At 36.9% G+C, this 22,536-nt stretch overlaps 1 protein-coding gene across 3 annotated transcripts in view; it reads right to left on the bottom strand.

Moving 5' to 3' along the window:
- Window positions 1–22,536, bottom strand: part of LOC126919632 (glutamate receptor ionotropic, kainate 2-like) — a 148,761-nt gene that overhangs the window by 38,688 nt on the left and 87,537 nt on the right. For all 3 annotated transcript variants that reach the window (XM_050729108.1, XM_050729106.1, XM_050729107.1), the window contains one exon: window positions 19,580–19,687. In XM_050729108.1, coding sequence (XP_050585065.1) covers window positions 19,580–19,679 — 100 coding nt within the window. In that variant the 5' untranslated portion in view covers window positions 19,680–19,687. The remainder of the gene's footprint in view (window positions 1–19,579; window positions 19,688–22,536) is intronic.

The raw sequence follows: 22,536 nt of genomic DNA, 5'->3' as shown, positions 1-22,536 counted from the left end.
ACTGCTGTGTAATTGTTTGGGAACGGAAATTATGAAAATTCGTGCCGCTATCTGAACGGGTCGCAGCAAATTTAACCGAGAGAACTTTCGACTCGTGTGAAACTACTTCGACCATTAGAATCCGATAAGACAACGTTATTTGATCATCTTTATTCATCAACCCGTGAAAATTCATTTTATATCGCAATGATTTTTTATGGGGAATATGTAAAAAACTTTAATTACTTCTCGGAAAAACTGTCACAGGGAAAGATTAATGTCACCGTTAATTTCTACTAACAATGATAATCACCCCGAAAGAAACTCATTTATTAAACAATAGACTCATAAATCTTGTTTCAGCTTGACAAAATGGGCCAAATTTTATTTGCTTTTTTCATACATAGCGGTTACTCTGAATTAAACAAATCAAATGTGATCTCTGTTGTCTTTTAACCCCGCGGTGATCCTAGAATTTCTATAATCTTGATTTCGTGTTAACAGATAAAATGAATTCGTAATGTTTCAAGACGTTTGATGCGCTAATGGAATTGCAAAATATTGTACGTAACACGCATGATATATCCATAAAAAACTTTTTACAGCAAGTATTCAAATGTAACTTTCGTAAGTCAGTAGTATGCGTGTTACCGGCAATGTGTAAAATACTGGCATTTTGTACATATAATGTCTAGGAAGTGCATAGAATGCATGTCGTTTTCAAGCAAAGCATGAAATGCCTGTGTTATTTTAAAATATTTTATACTTTCCTTAGGCATTGTATATAATACCTGTGGAGGCTTATGTGTAGAGGATGGTTGATCATGAGATTTATTAGACGAGACTGCTCGTTGTTGAAATCGTCAAGTATATTTAAAATGTTAAATAAAGAAATACAGTTACTGTTCGCAAAGACGCTCGTACTAACGGATTCGCTAAGACAGTGTATAAGTCTCAAAATAAGATCGTTAATAACTCGTTGATAACTGATCGATACTTGGTAGATACTCGATAGATACTGATTCGCGCGACTAACTGATAACTGATAGATGATAACTGGTTGTAACTGAACTGCTTACGATCGCGTTCGTTTATTTATATTGATCGAGGGAGAGCTGGAAAATTCGAATTCGTCTTCGCTTGACGGTTGCACGTAGCGGCGATATTGTTTAGCCCGGAGTTTATTTATTATTACATTATGTGTATCCTAACGACATTGATACTCCGAGGCAAAATAACTACATAATTTGAATTGTCCTCTAGCTCATGTGCCGCTACATACCTAGGCATTATACAGAACGACGAGCAATGTTTAGGTAAATGGAAGAGAGATATGAAGAAACTTTCATTGAAAAGATATGTGGTAAAAACAAAGTATATGGCAATGAAAGGAGTAAAACACAAAGAATTAAAATACAAAGTACAGGATCTTCTTACTGAAAAAATAGCAGAAAAGGACGAGAACTGCACATAAAAGGATACACTTTACTCATTTCGATAAAATTTAAGCATCTTGTAAAACCCAACATACTAAAGAACTGTATCCTATACATATGACTGCCGCTTGGTTTTAGTTTCTCAGATATTCGGCAAACACTGTCGACGCTACTACAGTGAATTCTACTTACAATTGTGCGTTCGTGACAGTTATGCGTTATGAGTTAGTATTGGTTGCCGGTCGCCTTACCGCGGCCAGCTACCAACTCTCACAAATACGTTGTTACGGTAGTACAATTATAGGCAAAATTCATTGTAATAGTACGGACGGTCTTTTGCGAATATCTCGGAAACTAAGACTGAGCGTCGGTTACATTTATAAGAAAAAATAGTTCAAAATCTTCATTAATTATAAAAACGTTTTTGAGACGAGAATTTTATACTCTACCGGTTTGCCTTTTGACAGTTCGTAGAATGTCCAAGAAATATGTGAAATATTAAGTGTTTCATACTTTGTCGTTTCACTTATGATATTCTATAGATTTTCTAGACATTATATAAAATGCCTGCATTTTACACATTGCCGGAAACATACATCCTAAATAGTAAAATATTTTATTGTCGTGAACTTTAAAGTGTAACTGGTGTACTTTTCGGTGAGGAAAGGGTCGCGACGAGGATGATCAAAGCCGCGATCGTGCTTATTTCAGAAACAGCTGGAATAACAGGTCGTGTAATTAGATCCATGGCATGTAATTGTTGCTTTGTCACTATAGCGCGAACTAGCGGTGTGGCCAGTTCATTACACGTCCGGATAAGCGACGTGCCGGCCGCTCCTTCTTCCATCCCCTTTGAGCTCTCGTCCTCTGTTTCGCTAAGCCCTTATCCGGGCGTAGATTACTGAGTTTCCAAGTCGACGTACCCACCGCGTACGGTAGAATTTAATCGAGAACCAAGGCAAGTTAACGCTAGACGAGAGGTTCAATCGCGCCGGTTTGACGAACATCGAGCTGACGCCTGTCTCGCCGCGAGACGAGAAACAAAGGGCGAATCGGATAACGAGGGATGGAGAAGATAATGATTTGGATCAGAACTATAGTTCTGTATAGTATGAGAGTTTATTTATTTGCTAACTGGTGATTAACTGTCGATTATAGTGCCGATCAGTTCGTTGATGAACGAGTAATAAATAAGAAAATTAAGCAATATGAAGCTTGATTTTGTCTTGCAAGAAATTCAAGGATAGTTAAGAGTAGTGAAAATGGGAAAAATAAGTAATATTATATGTACTATTATATTCACGATATTATATGAGTAGTTATTCAATCTTAAAGTACATAAAACAAATCTTAAAATCATAATAGTTCGTTAAAAATCTATAAACATTCGGAAACATGGGATGTTCTTCTATCCTACGGCATTTTACGTACTATTCAAAATCTACCGTAACACATTGACTCTCGCCGTCATAGATATTGAGTTTTAGAAGTTCGATATCGAGAAAATCGAATTCTGTAGAACTACGATATTCTATATCAAATCCGCTGGAATCAGATCGTTTATATCAAGATCCACGTTTTGTAGACACGACGTATTTCAGAAATCTTGAATCATTTATTTTACACTATGCAACTGTATCGGTTACGAATTTTCTACGCTGAATTCTATGAGTTGTAATCTGTATGTGTCGACATTATAAACACAGTGAATCGTTTGTAATGGAATTCACCATTTCAGGTTTCCTGATATCATCTCCAACGTGCGGTCGTCTTTGAATCCCTGTAAAGCTGAGTTGTTTAAGTTCTACAGCATCTTTCGTTCGCCATGGGGAATCAAGTTGAGTTCATAGTCCGTATTTAGTGAAGTTTGTTCACAGTAATTCTGTTTATTCGCGAGTTCACTCAACGGTGTTCAATTATAATAAAACAAAACGCCAAGAATTATTGTTCGTTCTTCACAAGAATTAAAATAAATATGGTTCATTTAATAAAAGAGTTGTTAATAGAACGAAAGAATTATTCCGGTGAAGAAATCTGGGTAGGAAGAGGGTGTCAATATGTGAAGTTGTTATCTCGGCTCGTTTTAATTGAAATTTTTTCAACGGCTGCGCGAATGAGTCTATAAGCATTGGCAGCAACGTCGCGTATAAATTTTATTGAAATTCATTCAGACAAAAAGTGAATTGTTTCGCGTATAGCGGAAGGGGGGCCAAATAAATCGCCGGTAATAAACGAGGCGGCACTTGTTGCTTTTAAAAGGCATTTAATAAAAGTTTATCAAACATTGTCGCATCCTGCCTCCTGGAAGCAAATTTCCTTCCATTAAGCTTTCCAATTATTCCATTACGTGTTAACTTATACATCGCCAATTTTTATATTTCATATTTTATCTAACAGCGGTGAAAAGTCGAAACGTTTTCATACGCATTTCAATTCAGCCCCTCACGAAGCTTGTGTCTTACTTTGCTTGTATTCTCCCATTTTACATCGAAACGTGACTTCAGAGAAGTATCGATATTAAAAAAAAGATTATAAGTTTAATCTTCCATGTGCTATTCTTTTATCTAAAATTTTTAATTAAAACAATACTTCAATACCTTTTTATTAAAATTGCCGTTCTTCTCTCCCAGAAGTCGTGTTGAATGCAGAAGCTAGGATTTAAAAAAGAGAGGTAAAGAAAGCAAGTATAAGACACGGATAAGTAAGAAAAGAAAGGGAAGTACATTTCATTTGAGACTTTGCTAATGGTCTTATCAATAAGACTTTGGAGTAAATCCATGCCTTATGCGTTACGACAGAAGATCAGGCCAGGCCAATGTATTTACATGGACAGAATAGCTAGACGGCGACTTTTAAAAATTTATTATAAACTTTTCTGAAAACTACTGCATCAAGACACACATTGCTTCGATATATTAAATTTCCTCCCACCACGATACAAATTAGCAGCTTAACTGTTATATTCGGTTCGACGATTTTCTACGTATGCCACGAGACGTGATCGGCCGACAGTTATCTACAAATACATTGGTTATAGACACTGATAAACTAGAAGTCAATAAACTGATTATTATTGAATTAATTTGGTGTATTCTATTTTCCCATGAAATAAAAGTAATAGTGCAAGATGGGTATGAGAGCAATTTATTCCGTGAAATACATTCTCAACTTGTTAACGAAAGCACATTACGTTTTTATTATTAGTATTGTGGTTAGTAGTCTGGTTAGTATTCTATAAAACACGGAATCTTCGAATTCTTCGCGAAATTCCGACAAGCATTGATGACATTCAACTACCAACGACGAACCCATCCCGCTTGCTCTCGTCTATATTGTCGGTCGGTGGCAAACAAAATTTGCATAAAGCTGTTAATAGTACCGGATAATGGTCCAGGACGGCTGAAAGCATCGCCGTGGCCAACGAAGTGAAACTAGCCCGAAGTGTCGCGGCGCATTAAGCGAGAGTTGCGTCTGTAAAAGGGCTACTTTGAGGTCTTAACGGCGTTCTCGTTGCCTTTCACAGGATTTCTAGAGCTTGTATATGAAAAATAAAATAAAGCCGACGCGGCGTATCCCGCTAGTCTCAGCCCAGATCGTCGAATCGATAGTACCCAATCGACCGGAACCCTTCGCGTGCTATTCAAAAGGGGTAGCTGAGAGTGGCCGCTTGTATAATTCGATAAATCCTGTACAGACATTTCGTAGATTGAATCTCGCCTGGCTACGCAGACAGATTAAATGTACATAGAAACGTCTTTATTCGTTGGCTTTCAAGATTTCTTGTATTCTGGTTCTATTGTTCCGTTTGTTATTGTCTGTGAAAATTGCACTGCGGATATTAAGTCTGCAAAATCAGATTTTCATAGACGCAATTAAAGAAATTTGGTATTTTTTAATTTCACACAAATCCATATAAATTCGCAGTGATAATGTTTGGTTACGTATTTCAACCGAACAGTCAAGCATTATGGAGCTTAAAATCTTTAACAATATAACGAGTTAGTTATTCTGTGATAAATTAATGGAACATCCTGGAAATATCATTACTCCGATTTTCTTTTCTTGGTTCTTTTACGTTTTCCCACTCTCGCTACAGAAATTTTTGAGCAAATAATAAACATATAGACGAACTATTAAGAAGATTTAATGAACATTCAAACAGCACACTTTGGTCCGATGTTTTTCTCCGAATGCACAACATTTGAAAATCTCGCCGTTACCACTTAACCGTTTCGAATTGCTAATTAATCCTACAATTTGTCCACGATGAAAATTGCATAACACATTTTAATGACGCATCAACGTTTCAACCGGCCTCTTTATGGAATCATTTCGGATCGTCAACGAAAAACCATGAAATAACACGTTATTGATATGGTTGCTGGCAACCGTGGCTAGCAGCTCGAGATAATATAATCTCGTATTAGTACACCGATCCATTTAATGTTTCATCAATTAAAACGACATTACAATGGCACAAATTGTAAAATATGGTTGGTTATTATGTAGGATAGTCGCACCGGTTGCTATGGTAGTGGGTGCAGTTGTCTATGATAATCATCCCCTGTGCCTGCTTTATTTATAACTACATTAAAATTTAATAGTATTCGACTGGTATAGAGCGTGGCCTCGTAACCCAATGTTACTAACCGTGTCCGCCTTGAATCTTTTAATAGAAAAATAAGCAAGCATCGACAGAGAGAGTCGCAAGTCCTGTGTGCGACCGCTTGTGAAAATTCCTCGTGACTTTTTACGAGCGTCCTCTTAAAGAGACTTTTCCTTCTGGAAGGAAATTTACTCTCGTGTGATAGCAATAGAAACATCGTGATAGATCTTTAGAGCTAAAGCTAAGAACACTTTATGTATGCTGCAAGAAAAAAAAACTATATGTACTTTTACATTACCGCTTATAAGTAACAAGACTACTCGATTTTGGCAATCGTATACGAATGTTAATGAAATGTAAAATCTGTGAATTAATAGTCTTTTGTCTTTCGAAATTGAAATATTACTTTTCTGAGATTCAATTATTCTAAATATTGAATTACTTATGCTAATACATATTCAAATTCTATGACACTTATTCTGCAAGTTAAACGATTTGTAAATATAGAAAAGCAACTAGTGTATTGGTAATAACTTGTATAATTTATATAATTTATAAGTATACATATATTCGATTGAATTTCATCGTTAGATAACTTTTAGAACATTGAAACATGCTCAAACGAATGTAAAATAAGTATAGATATTTTCCTTACTGAAACGAAGAAGAATTAACGCAATCTCGTAATCCCAGTCGGTATCTCATTAGCGAAATGTTGCAAATAGAGAGAGATGTTAAAGTCACGAAAGTCGCAGTATAAGCAAGAAAAGCCATGTTACTTTAAACATAAACTTTTAAAGCGGTCATAATCCCGATTATCATTTGTGAAATAATCTTGGACAGCATCGTCCCCCTTAAACGATCGAATAAAACGGCGTTGACCATTTCGAAGAATTTTATCTTTGATCGTTATACCATTCGAAAGAAACCTTTACCAAGAAAATTTTATAAAAAGATGTCGAACCACTTGGTCAAAGAATTTTCAAATAACGTCGTTGTTTTCGATGGTATCGTTTATAGCAGGTCATTTCATAAGTAATATTATCGTTGATACTAAATGAAACGTATACTAAATGAAAATAAAGAATTCTCTGTTGGCAATTGATAAGCGAGGAATCTTTCCGTATTATTTATAACTTTTTATCTTGAAATTTTCTATTTCAACTTTATAAAATTCTGATAATAACAATTTTCATTTAAACTCACATCCATTTTACGCGTACGCAAACAATATTATACTTATGAAATACTTATGAAATAAACTAATATTAATATTAGTATCCACAACCAGGTACTCGAGTCTAAATTCTTACATTGCTTCTATCAATTTGTTATTTTTTAATAAAAATAGCATAAAATCACTTTGAATTTACATTACTCGGACATATTTACATCGAAATTTATGCAAACCTTTGAAATATCAAAATTTCAAACTAATTTATTCGTTTGTTATTTATTGTCATCACATAACGATAGCAACCATGTTGGTTGCTTGCATAAGAATTAACAGCTATGCACCAGATTTTTCTCTGTATCGAAAGTCAAAAAAGCATTGAATCGAAAGAAAAGACAGCAAAATGTATATCTGCTTCAAAGTGTTGGAATAAATAACGAGAGAGTATCCTCATTATCCTATGACGGATCGTTTTCCCCGCTTAGCTCTATTCATTAGTTCGCTTCATGCTTAAAACATTCAGCGATAAATGAAAGAATCGCACGAATAAAAGGAAGAATCACGAAGCAAAAAAAACGAGCTTTGTTTTACCTCCAGCAATTAAATACCCTCGGCGAAACTTCGACAGCTTTTGTAACTCGAATTTTTATTGCTTGCCTATCAACATGTTCAACGAACATCTGTTATTCAATGCCAGCTGGGTCTCTTTTATTTCCTGCAACAGTACATTCAGCAACATAGATTTAAAGAGGCAATGTTGCTCGGTTTTCGTCGATCGTTCAATTATTTTCGCTGATTTACTGCGTGAGGTTTGCGTCTTCTAGCGCGGATCGGAAAGAACATTTTGGATAATTGCTCGTTCCCTATCGCTTGAGAGAAATTAAGTGTAGTAAATAAACGAGCATTTGCTAGGGGCTGCTCTTTAACGGACGATTTTCGCCTTGGCAAAGAATAACACGGATTCGTTACAATTCAACGCAATGATGTTCATTCAGTTGAAGAAAGAATTTCGTTAACGATATACCTGTATGAAGCAGATCGTTGTACGATGTAATGTGAAGAAAGATCAAAATGACATATCCTGTCGAGGAATTAAACGTAATAATTTGATTGAAGAGCTGTCTGGAATTTTAATATTCCTTACGGGTCTATTATTATTTTTATGGTATGAATTTTGATTTCACAAGGCAATTGAGACATTCTGAAATCAAATTGACTAATCCTTTTCTTCGAAAACGTTTTAAATTCAGTGTCGAAATATGCCATCGATGTTTAATGTTTCAAAATGTAATCTGATCAATTCTGGCTTTTGGAATTTTATTTGGAATTTTGGATTAAACAGGCCGTTCAACTAATTTCTTTAAAACATCTTTATTTTTGAATAACATTTTACTTTTAATAAGATCCTTAACCTTCCTTCTGCAACCTTATTTTTACTGACGTCGTCTGTATACTGGGTCGTTTAAGTCCATACCGTCTTCTTTTTAGGATTTTGTGTCCTAAAAAATCCTCCGAAATTCTTGTATACTCTTCCAAGTTTCCAGAATATCAACGAAGTTTTTTTATTGTCACGTGTTACCTCAATTTATTTAAGCAGGGCAAAATTTAAGGAAAAATATAGAAAAAATGAAAAAGTGTCTTAAGATTACTTATTCGAAAGCGATCAGTATGTAGATGAAGGATTAAGATACAAACTTCATAATGAAGAGCAAGTTCAAGTTCGCAAGCTAAGCATTTCTTAACTCTTGAATTAAATAGATCAAAACGTAGAACTATCTTTCTTACAAAATTAATCAAAACGAACGGTTATACTGTGTAAACAACAATTTTTCAAGCAAATCACGTTCTCGCAGTTTAACACTGGTTTGATGTTATTCTAAGGAGGAAACTTGAACCTGACCAGAAGGGTTGTCATTCCGGCTGTCTGTGGTGCCTTTTACCGTGTCCTCAAAAAAATCCTCGCCGCCACTCCCGCCCCTTTTTCATCCGCTCGAAAATACCAGGGCGAATACGCTTTTAAACGAGCTCTTTCTCCGGGAGTCGTTTAATTTCATTCGTTGGAAAAACTCTACTTGCCCTCGCGGAATCTTCCGCTGTTCCCCGCTTCCTCCCTTACCACTTTTCCTGAAGGTTCCTTTGACGTGGTTGGGAAAGCCCAGATGAGGAAAAATATTTCCTTTTAACGGCCACTCGTTCAAACTTCGACGCCCAACCGTTGAAAAATCGGACCAGAGATTCAGTTCAGCCCGTTCGACGTTGTCCGCGAATGTTCAAGCCTCATTAATGTTTTCTCACGGAATTATTTTCCTTTTTCTTTTTCTTTTTCCTTCTCTCTTTATCTTTCTGCCCCACTTCGTCTGTCTGTTTGTCTGCCTGCCTATCTATCTGCTTCTCTCTCCCTCCCCCCTTTCTCTACCCTTATCCCGATTTCCTGGCCACAGGTCCTGGTCCCGACTTACGTGCTTGTCACGAGCAAAAAGCGCGAATTGCACTCTGATTCCCATGAATATCTAACGAGTGTCAGCGAAGCGTAATATTTTTCTCTTTTCGACAGGCAAAATTTCACCGGTGAACGATTACCAGGCTGTTGTTGTTGGAAACATTCTTGCTGGAAAGTTGTAGTGTTTCACGGCTGGTTCTAGAACCAGTTGTAACACGCTCTACAACGCATTAGGCTTTCGATATTTTGCTATCGGATCAACCAGAGGAAACGGCTTTGCGAGAAGAGTTTAACGGCGAGAAACAGGGATTTTGCGTGCCGAATTTAATTTTTTTTGGCACGTATGTTTACGGGACTAATAAACGTGTTAAACAAATCCAAGACTTTTATGATCGTGAAGTGAAAATTTGTCGAAAACCAATCAGTTTTAGTTAGGTCAATTCCGTTTGGGATTACATTCCAAAAATTATGAAACTTGACAGTGGTTGAAGCAACGGAAAACTGCCAATTGAAATGTGGTGGACGGCGAGACGTGTTGTTGGTTAAATTAATAACGAAACGAGTTAATTTTGTTAACTATATTTACAGATATTCTGAAATGTAAAATACAAAGTTAATCGTAAGCGTTGCTTGCTCGATGATATTCGTTATAAGATTACGCGATACTGTGGTACCGATACTAATTGTTATGCTGATTCGTTAGGCTTGTGGCGGCACTCAACAGCACAAATACCGCCACTTGACACTAACTAACACCGAACAACGGCAGCGCAGTAGTTAGCGCCTAAGGTTACGAACGTTCGAGACCCCGGGTTCAAATCCCGACGCCCGTAGTTCGATTTTTCTTTCACGCATCGAAATTAGAAGAAAAACATTAGTACCCCAGCAGCGACATCTACAGTCAGCAGCTACAATTACCACGGACAGCAAATACACCTCAGACTGATTCGTTATACCCATTCGCTCGACTGATGATCTCGATGATTCGATGCTGATATTGATTTGCGTGACTGACTATGTCTGGAGAACATGGTCGTCTATTTATACTGGTCGGGATGGGGGGCGGAGGGCATCGGAAGGTTTGAACTTGGCTCAGGTTGACGGTTGTACGTAGCGCGATATTGCTTTGTCCAGAGTTTGTTTATATTACATTATATGCGTCGTACAGTGTTAATCCTCTGTGACAAAACAACGCATGTGCCGCTACAGGAACAGAATAATGATAATACGAATCTCTGAAATCTTTGGACGTTTCGTGTAGAACTTTCTCGGTTTCCAATCATATTTTCACACGTACAACATATACAATGTGCAGTTTTTCCACATAGCAGCATAAAAACGATTATAACAAAGAGCTTGTCGCAAATTAAAATGGAGAAATCGTGTTTCTACAGAAAATAATCGAGCTTAGTGTATCTCGGTATAAGTGTGTTTCTTTAATTCGTCCTCGTTGTACTTATAAACATTTTTCTACAATGTTGTCTTCATTTTTGTATAGATTACCAAGATTTATAAAGCATCGAGGGCGTACCTTTTGCTTCAGGAGCGATTAAAATTTCTTTGTAGATTCGCCATGGTTGCCGGAATTTTCAAAGAAAATGCTCGGAAAGGGAAGCATGCAGAGAGAGAGAGAGAGAGAGAGAAGAAGAAGAAGAGAAAGGGAATATACGCCCAGCGTCCTGCAATTTTTCTTCTTTGATACGGGAATCATCTGCGCTTCGCGCGGTACGATATCCCAGAGGAAGAATGGAGGGTTGCGCTACGAAGGACTGGTTTAATTAAACTTATAACTATTATCCACAAAGTCGAGCTTAGCCGTGCTATTATCGGGCCCGCAATAGAGTGACGCAAAGGGAGTAAAGAGCGGCAAGAATATAAGACGAAACGAGGAACTTCCGTATCTCCTTCGACGATAATATCGGCGAAAGAATTATAATGAAAAAGAATGAAAGCTGGCGACGATATTATTTTTCGACGTTACTCCATATTCCTGCCACCCTCCCTGCTTCTTTTCTCAAACCGTTATATTTAATTGTAAAAAGAAAAAAAAAAGAGAAAAAAGGAAGAGAAGAGAGAGGCGAAAAGAAAAGCAGAGAAGAACAAATACAATTAAATTCCAGTTCTCATTATTAGAATTTTCTGGACGCCTTTAACGACATCTCTCGTCGTTACAGACAAGTAAAACGCTTTAAACATTTGCATACGCATAACTAGCCAGTTATAAAAATAAATCATTCCACCCTTTTTCACCATTCCGGGGAGCGGTATTCCATGAAACAAATTTCGTGCGTCCATCGCGCAGGGAAAAAGTCTCTGACAGCGTAAATACAGACATGGTTTCGGTTCGAAATTGAATGAAACTTTTCTCGTTAAACAATTTCAGCTATGCAGCACGAAATACTGCTTTGATAGGTAGACAGAGTCATAGTTGGATTTACGGGAAGGTAGGCCCTTTGTAACGGGGATCGGTATGAATAGCCGGTGATTGGACTAATCATTATCCTTCATTAGGCGTGCTATGATCAATTCTTGTCCTCGGGATATCTATAATGCCTGTGAATTATTCCACGGAGCAATTACAATTCCCGAGGAGAAATTGTAGGACAGGCGTGAACCAAACTGTTATTAGGAACTTCAGTCTCCAAAGGTTAGGCAGCTCCGCGATTTGATATTTCCCAGCAGCTTCTCCTATTCCGTCTGTATCGTTCCCAAACAATTTGTATTCTCTATCTTCCTCCTTCCAACGGTGCAACAAAAACTTTGCGAAACTTTGGAGCAAGTTGTACGCAGTGAAAGTTCCGACTTGGAGCTAGGAAAATTTTTAGAGGGGCCATGTAATCAGTATGGAAGGGATTCCGGTTAAGAATTTTCAACTTTTTCGAGTATAAAGATGTCTTGTGAAAATTTTGATAAATAGATGGAAAATGTTTAAAATCTTTTAACACGACATAATGATATTTGAAATTTCAAATCGAACATCGATGTTGTGAGAATTTGAAACAAGTCTACGTGGAAAGTTAAATGGAACAGAAATTCCCTTAAACATTTCGGCCCTTGGAATATGTGTGTTTCTGTGAACGTTTTTGACCCCCCCGTAAGACTGTACATATAAATCTCGCGAGTGCGTTATTTTCTACGCTTTCAATGTGTCTCACACTGCTTTTGTGACGTGTTTCTGCTTAGACATTGATTGCATTTGTAGAGTTACAACAGAGATGTTGCTCGTTTTACACACATTATCAAAGGTTCTGTATGATTTTGAAGAATCTTTAAGATGCAAGATCTGTAAATCATTCTGTTCTTCGGTTCATAATACAAAGTCATTAATCTCTTACAGAAAGAACAGGAAGCGGATAGAAAAAGAACGAGTCAAAAGAATCAATGGACGAAATCAACGATTAGCTTCGTCGATGGATTTCTCTAAACGTATTCTTCGTCCGGGATTCACAGGTCATTCCAGCAACACCGACGTCCGTCACCGATGTCAGCAGCATTCAGGCCATTTCCACATTCACCACGACGATATATCACACCTTTATCTACCGTTGAATATCGATCAAGCCATCCTGCCTCTGTCTCGTTGTTTCTTCGATTTCTTCTTTTTATCTGTCCCCAGTGGACAACTTTATTTCTCCCAAGTGAACCACGAGGAACCATTTCGCTAAGCTGGAATCGTTGGCTCGACCGGCGAACAACTTCTAATAACGTTATCAAAAGTTCACGGTTAGAACGGGACGAGGAACGAGAACGGAAGAGGGGCAGTTTTCTACGGGAAACGCCAATGAAAAGGCGTCTCTCTATTTCCATTGAATAGTGGCACACGCATACCCGATCCGGTTACACGTTTGAAAGGGAAGTAATCACTTACTGAGGGAGGAAGGGTATTTTCGCGATGGCATGCGCTTGAAAAGAGTGGTCTACCTTCGTGGGAAGGCAAAGGAAGTCGCTACCTGGCGCGATGCTCGTCTCTTCCGGATGGTGGAAGCCCCGAAGCCACAGCCTCCGACGGTACAGGAAATCGACGATCTCTACGATACAAGGCTGACTGGCTCGTGCTGCACGCGCTCCTCCAATCGTTTCTCGTGATTCCTTTTCACTTGATTCCCTTCCTCGTGCTTTCTTTGTGCTTTCTCTGTTTGCTTTATACTGATATCAATAAACATCTGACGGCTTGATAACATGAACGAGCTCAATGATGTTTTCAAGATATACTTTGACTGCTTACTGTATAAGGTGAATTGTGGCATTTTATAGAGTATTGATGAAAAAGTTTACGATGCGGGAAACTTTCGTGTGACAAAGTGCAGTGATGGTCAAACCGTGTCGTGATAGAGATTACGTATATATCGTCTGTCGAGAATTGTTGAGAGTTGTATCCTTTTGTTGTTAAGTATTTACGTGTGCATACATTCATGAAAGTATTTCAATGCTTGTCATAGAAAATTTTCACATATAATACATATAATACGAGATATGTCTAAAAAAGTAATCAGATTTCGATTCTCGGGAATCCGATTGCATCAATGCTGCGATGCTATTTGTGACGCAGTATCTCTACTTTAGCTTTCAATGTTAGTCTGAACTCGATTCAGTTAACACGAGCGATTTCGTAGCGAGTTTTATAAATGTGTGTTTCAGTAACGCGTTGCGGAAATGGAACTGTGTCGTATCGTGCAGTGTCTTATACTGCACTCTCTGTAAATGAATCTTTGGCCAACAAACGTATTCTTGTGGTTGCACAGCCTTCACGCTCCTCAGAGTTCAATCCACATCACTATTATTTTTTTCGCTTGAGCTTTTTCGAAAATTAAAAATCTTAATCACACGACATCACTTTGAAAATGTGGACAACATCTAAAAGGTTGTAACTGACCAACTGAAAACAGTTTCGCTAAAAGAATTCCTTCGCTGTTCCCTGAAGTGGGAGAACCGCTTCCGACGGTGTATAGCTTCTCAAGGGAACTATTTTGAAGGGTACAATGTACATTTTTCATTAAATGACATATAAACATTTCTACAGGGCCAGTCCCATTACTTTTTCGATACACCTGGTGTGTGTTATGCATCAGCTTTTAAAAATGTCATTAGCTGTAACGAGACAGGACTATTGTGATCATATGGATAAAATTTGAAACCAATTCCAAGATATAGTATACGTACAACATGTACCTAATTAATAAGAATTGATTGGACAAATACTGAATAAGATCCGCAATTTGATCATCACTGACATGAAAAAGCGTTATTTTCAATCGAATTTCGGACGGCTCATCGATCGAGAGATTCACCTCGTTGAAATATTAACGACGATAAACTATACGTTGACCTGAATTTTCCAATAAAATGTGAACGCAACACGGGATAGTATCGTGAAACAATAACACAACTGAATCAACGAATAAGCTGAAATGGTTAGGTTCCGCTAGTAATCTGAGTTACGAATATTAGCTGTTTGATATTTCCCACTTCGAATAAATAAATCAAAATTTATGTATGCGGAGATTGAAAAAACTTTACCCGTTCGATGTTAAAAAGCGTTACAAATGTATGTATCTCAGTGCAGTATTTTTACAGTTCTGTTTACCGGCGTACGAAATAGAATTCGAATATCGTTGCAAGCATAAAAAATGTATCGCGCTGAAATCGAAGAGCGTGAGTTTCAAAATGCACTACGCGCAAAATTTTCCCTTTCCCACGAATTTTTTAATTCTTCCGTCGTGTATATTGGGTTACTCGAATCAGTCAACTTTCAATATTTTAAAATTCAACCTTGAACTTTGCATAGAAAACTCAAATTTGTTATATATTATGAGACGTTATTAATAAATAATACGCGTATTAAATCGCTGCCTATAAAATGTCATAATACATTTAGTCTAAGCAATTCCCACATTCGATGATTCGATGTACTCTCTTGATTATTAACTACTTTCATTATTCCATATTTATAAGAATTATCGATTCTAAAATTTACAAATTTTTTTAACATTGTGTCGTGTGTTACTGTTCCTCCGTTGTACTTTTAAACTAATTTAGGCGGTAAAAGATACGTAATTATATTTAAATGGGTAAGTGATATACCAACGAAGTATTACACAAAATCAATGGCATAATTTATTATGCGTGCATTTATTATATATAGATTTATGACCAAATTTGGTAAATTCTATCCATTTGGTAACTCTACCTTAGCCTGGTATTGTGAATGTGACAACGAAATCGTGAAATCGTCGTCAGAAAGGACTGGTTAAACTTTTGGAACGGTGTGGATGGGTTCCTGGATTCGCTTGTTTGTTACTTTCGAATGGAATTACACACGGCAGACCGTAAAGCTGCCTGTTCGAACGGCAGGCGAGGACGTATAATTTTATACACGCGACACGTCGTACGCGAATATAATCCTTATTTATAGTCACATCGCGCTGGCACGCTGAAACTTTTCACGGTTCGCCCACGAGGGTTTCTTACACCCTTCGAATGACCAGTAATTCTCGTGAACAACGCTGGCTTTAGTGGAAAAGGCGAGACGTGTGCTGCCTGGCTTGGGGCTCGTAAACCAATGAAAACTAGTCTCGCATGGACGCGCTTACGTGTCTTGTTCGCTAATAATTCAATCTCGTTCGTACGCCACGTGTCGCTTCAATTTGTAGATTATTTCGAAGGCAAAACAAAAGGGCGAAAGAAATATTGATAAATATTCGCCACCTACATGTTTCCACTCACGTAGTTCATTCAAGAATTATTCATCTTCCGACGGATATTTATTTCGTGGATTATGTAATATGTAATTATATTTTCGTCCGATTTTTTGCTTTAAGTATTTATGTCGCTCTTTTTTAAGGAATTTTGCCAAGTCATTGATCGAAATTGCTTAAATCTTTTTAATTAAAAAAATGTATCATTTTCCTGATAATACATCTTTATTATTCTATTAATAATTGGCAATAATAACGACATTAGTTTTTAAATGTTAATATTTCAGCTCAATATGTACAAAAATGTAGGAAAATATTACGAATTTTAGAAGGTGAATAATAATAATCTATACGCAGTCCCGATTCAACGATGAATGACTATAATTAATAAAAAAATCAATAAAGCATTACTAATAATCCTATTAACAATAATACTAGTCTTTAAGGATTATCATTTACATTAAGCTTGCGCATACAATAAATTGCTATGATTTTTGACGAGCGACTATAGCCATCTACAGCAAGTATACTACGGGCACTTAACGATGGACGATTATAATGACTGGTATTAATGAAACGGATAATCAACTGAATCATATCTGGGACAATACCGATATCATTTATCTATACATGTCATATATTCTGGGAATTATCTAATTTAAGATGATAAAATGCATAATTTAAAACGATAGTAATAACAAAAATGATTGCTGTTTTAATTTTCTGCATCCCACTGGTTGTAAATTCGAGTGCCGCTTATTAGGATTGTAAAATAAATTGTTATTGCGGTGCATTTCAGTCGGTTGTGCATCATCGAAGGATATTTCATTATTTGTACTCGAGTCGCTCGATAACGCTGCATTGATGAATGGGATTTGACTTGAGGCACTAGAATGGCCCATTCATAGTCAGCCATACGGAATGCAGCCTCGCTTAACGCAAGGAGTTGAAACGGTTGTTCGAATTTGCGGTCCGTGGTTACCGTCTATTTATCTTGATCGCGGATTACGGTTAAAATATCTCAAAAATGTTGAAATTAATTATTGGATGGGTTCACGGTCCAAAGAATAATCTCAGGTAGGAGAGATAGTCAAGTCATCGCGGGTTTGAAACGCTGTCGTAATTTTAAGAAGACGATGATTAATGATTTTATAGCTTTTTATTGGCTTGTATTTTTTTGAAGTATCTTCTAACATATAATTACCATCGACATTCTCATTGCATCGATTATGTATATTGCATCTGAAATTTTGAAAATCGAAGCCTACAAATTCTCAGTTGCACCGAATGAAAAGATTAGGCGTTGTCAATTTACTCTGTACACGTTCCTAAATATTGTACGATAATGTTTACTTTTTTTACAATTCTTGCATTAATTAGATCGTAAATCTCGCTTATTAGATTATTCAAACTGTGCTCGATAATCCTTTTGTCGCGTGACTTTATTTTTCTTCCATCGAGGCATTTTTCTTCCATCGAGGCATTTTTCTTCCATCCTTTCTTTATTTTCTTTCATCTTCTTTCTTTAATTTCTGCGAAGAGGTTATTTTCCATTATATACATTGATGTAACATTAAAAACCTGCCATAAACCTGCGCTGACGTGAAACTCTAGCGGGTATCACAAAAATTGAGACTGTAGCTTTTTATCATTTTTATATCGAAAGAGAAATACTTTTCAAGTAAAGAATATGAAACGGGTAATACAAACTCGAGATAAGAAAAGGGAGTTGGCGATCCGAAATTGATTTCCTTGGAGGCAGCTTTTTAGGCTACGCATACGGATATCGGAAATGCCTGATACAAGAAAAAGGGAAGCGTATCAAATATCGGAAGTTCATGTTCGATCGTAGCAATACGTTTCGTCGGCGTGGCAAAAAAAAAGACATTCAACATTCAAAAAATTTATTCAATCTTACAGTTCATGCTTCTTTTGTATATTACATGATTAATACTAAAAATGAACAAACGTCTCCTCAGTTTCCATTAACATATTCACACTATCGTAAGACTTTCAAATACTCCAATTCAAAGTTAGTTCAAATTTCCAGTTCTTTAATTACACAGCTTTATACTACCTTAGAGAGCCTATTCAATTTTAATTAAACATACATCCTTTCGTTCTAGAAACGGGCCGGCGAGAGCGGACGGCAATGAGAATTCTGCTCGATCGTTCAACCAGAAACTTTAAATAATTCCTTGTCAGAAGAGAATTCTTTGGTTACGGTAGCCGTATGAATCAGCTGGTACATACGCGTTACACGTATGTCGAGAGATTTTCAGCGAGGCTACTCAACGAAATATCCAGTCCGCGTCGTATTCACCATGGTGGTCGTGTATACGGATGTGCGCGCGGCTCGGTGTGTACATATCATGGTAAATGCAGCTACTGCATACGCTAGAACAGACCTCTTATGAAACCCATCCGTTCTTCTCTAAATATTTGGGCATTTTCATAAGGGGAGTTTCTACTAAGCCGGCGCCATGACAAACGCGCACTTCTTCAGTAACCTGCGGCCACGTACGTGACTTCCGTGAGAGCAGTCGTGTAATACGCCTATAAAGTGCAAACACCGTCGGTGTGCTTGCGGTTCTAGTGTGCGGTCACGTTGGGACACGTGCAATTTACGTTCTGCCCTTCCCCGATCCGCCCGCTATCGGACGTACATTTCGTTCGACGAGTTATTTGCATTGGATGGAAATGAACTGACTGAAAAAACTCTCTTTCCCTGTTTTACTGTTTGATCTTATACTGGAACTGAAAGGTGTCGCGTCTTTTGTTCGGAACACAAGTACGTAGGCACGTGGTTACGATTATTGCAGAAATATTTTTATGCCGCCTCGTTCTTTTGGAAAAAACGAGAGTTTTTTCCAGTGTGTTCGTTCATCTTTTTTAGGAGAGCATAGAGGATGGAGGGGGGATGCTTTGTCTCGACACTGGTAGAAATTTAATTTGCACCCGCGCATGTTCTATTTTTCTTCTTCGTTTACCTTTTGCTCGACACGAAATTCGCAGCACACGGTGTTTTTGTCGAAAGTGACATTTTGTTGTAGATTTTTCGCGTACTCCTTTTTTTTGAGAGGTTCTGTTTTGCAAATTGCTGCCGTTACTGGAATTCGCGGAACTCGGTAGATTCGGTAATAGTTCTCATCGAGATACGGGTAAATTACTTCAATGGAAAAATACGTTCACGAAAAATTAGATTGGGTTAGGTTCGTTAATATTTAGATTTTTGTTTTTGTTACTCACCAATTTTAATTGTACGCGGTACACCGTGAGTTCCTGGAACTACTGTCAACAAAGCGATGACGATGACAGCAGCACATTTTGAATCCACGCTAACGGCCATTTTGTGATCTGAAGAAAACACATATTAAATAATTAGCGGATAAATTAATTAGAGATAGTACTATTTTTTTCTAGTAGTGCAATATAATGTTAAACTAAATATTTTGCAAAACTCTGCTATTTCTCGACAGGTTAGATTCGTCTGATGCAACGAACGTGTGTTTCGTAGACAGTTATTGCAACTAGTCATGAGAGTTACATTTCATTCAACGTAAAATCGTTTTTCATTGCGACGTCACAACAGAGTTTTTAGCGAGAAAGGACCCACGGAAAAACATAGCGTCAGGTACAATTGCGATTTTGCAGTAAAAGTTGATATCCGTTATTGAAATCTTGTAATGGTTCTTGTAATGATTTATGTATTCTCATCCTGTTTTCTCACTTGTTTGTTCGATCTTTGAGCTCGAACTATTTCAGCAGAAGTTTTTAGAGATAGAACTGAAAATTATAATTTTTTTTGGTAGGTGGTGAAAGTATTAAAGAAGTACCTGTCCAATTTCTTGAAACTTTAATAAAGTTACGAATATTATATTTTCAGATAATTATGTGTTGTATTTTTGTATGGAGTAATTATGTCATTCAATGTGAACTAATACGGAATTGCGGATGCGAATGAATTTCAGTTATTATTTACTCACTTTCAAAAAAATAGTTTTAAATCTTAACCTTTATTAAATAAAGGTATTTATGCGATTAAGTAGTATAATCTTTGATATGTCAGGCAAATACCTATTTTATTAATATAACCATTACTTCTACTTCTTTCTAACATTTTTTGTTAATTTTTCTAACAATCTACGTTCAAATACTTGAATATGTGAAAAATGTAAATTTATATAATACAACTGACGATTCCTAGATCTTAAGAACTAATTTCAATATTTTAATTTTTCTTCAATTCGAGCAGGATTTGTAAAGGTACAACGAATATTATTATGATTAATATTTCTCAGTACAATTACTAAACCATGAATAATTAATTTTAACGTTCGATAGCTAGACTTCCTACAAGAGAAATAGAAAATAATAATTATCTCCTGGTTTTAATAAATTCGTTTTTGGTAAATCTCAGAAATAAATCTCAGTTTCTCTTCGCGTGCTAAATCGGTCTATAAAATTTCACACACGAAGGCAGAAGCGGAAGAACGTACGACTTGGTGGACGACAGCGCGCGATTTCACGATTCGAGGATTTTTCTGATTTCCGAATTTAAGAGGCATTGAGTACTTGTCACGTACGGTTTGCGTTCGAACTCGAGTGAAATCGGTGCACTCTTGTGTCGATGGAATGCGCGATTTCCCTGGCATCAATCGTTCTGTGTGAAAACCTGTTTGATCGCTCAGAATGATCGCGAAGTATTTCGGGTAAATACGTGACCGCACATTGCCCTCGGTCGTTTGCTTCTTGTCCGGTGGTTTACTTCCTTTTCCAGGATAAACCCTTGATTTCACATTCCAAGTTTCTTTCATCATTCTTTCGGTTCTCTCGCATTATATTTCTTATGTTTGTGTTAATTTTATGATTGATTTCTTAACTATAGACCGTGTGAATTAATTACCTTCATTTGCTATAAACTTATCTAATTTACTATATGAAACTTTATCCAATATTGAATTGTATTATTATCATTTGCACTTGCATTCGCAATATGAATATGTACTTGCACTTGCACTTGTACTTGCACTCGTACTTGCACTATGCACCTGTGCTTGCAGAATACACTTGCACAGACGCTATAAACTTACTCTAACACTTACATCTATATCGTACACTTGTACTTACACTCATGTTTGCACATGCGTAAAGCACTTGCTCCCGAACTTGTATTTGCATTTGGACTAGCATATACATTGCGTAGCTGCTCTTGCACTATTTACTACTTCTATTATGCACTCGTAGTATGCATTTGCACTGACACTTCTATTTGAAAATCTACTTATTAGGTTCATACATAATTATGCATAACTGCACATGTACACACACGCACGCACGCACGCATACATACAATATTTGTAATATATGCAGTACACGAAATATACACAATATATACAATACAACTGAGCAAATATTCACACGATAAAATAACGAAACAAATTATAATATGTAAAGTCTAGAATGAGGTACGATGAATGTCTCATTCACTATGATACGTATCATTATTTTCTTGTTAGACCAGCGGTTTCCCCAACCTGGAAGGCGTGGACTATTGGCAGGGGAGGCAGCAAAATTTTTTAATCAAATGTTAATTTTCATACCATAATATCTACAAATAAATAAAAATTCATATTGCAACGCGCGTATATTTATACCAAAACCTTGTTATTATTCTGTTAATTGTAGTTTTCAGTTTTTTTGTAATAAAGTTTTTATTATTTAAAACGTATATATATTATTGTATCTATTAAAAGAATAAAATGGGAGGCACGGAATAAAATTTTTTTTTCGGGAAGGCGTAGCAGCATAAAGATTGTATAAAGTCGACCAGTCGCGGAGAGACGCGATCGCGAGGAAACGTATCAACGGGATTATAATAATCGACGCCACGAACAGATCGATCCCCTTATTTCTGTTGGGATAATAGGAGTAGTTGAGTTGGTATATCACTGCGGTTAATAGATTATAATATATATTTTATTTGCAACAACTGATTTCACTGATTATATAAATATTCGGAGATACTCGTGGGTTAGGCTACGATGTCGAATTATAATGTCTTTCACAATCGGATTCAAAGTGTTCGACTTGTGATGTCGATGGAGCGGTTAGGCTTCCCCTCCCCCGATGACCCAACCGAATCGGGTCTTTTTCAGACACTAGTCGGTATCGTCTGATTGATTGATAATTTGTCCGACGCATAG

The sequence above is a fragment of the Bombus affinis genome, chromosome 8, assembly GCF_024516045.1.
Source record: "Bombus affinis isolate iyBomAffi1 chromosome 8, iyBomAffi1.2, whole genome shotgun sequence".
In the NCBI taxonomy this organism is placed as follows: Eukaryota; Metazoa; Arthropoda; class Insecta; order Hymenoptera; family Apidae; genus Bombus; species Bombus affinis.
Note: the sequence above shows the minus strand (reverse complement) of the source record. Positions and strands in the feature narration are given on the sequence as shown.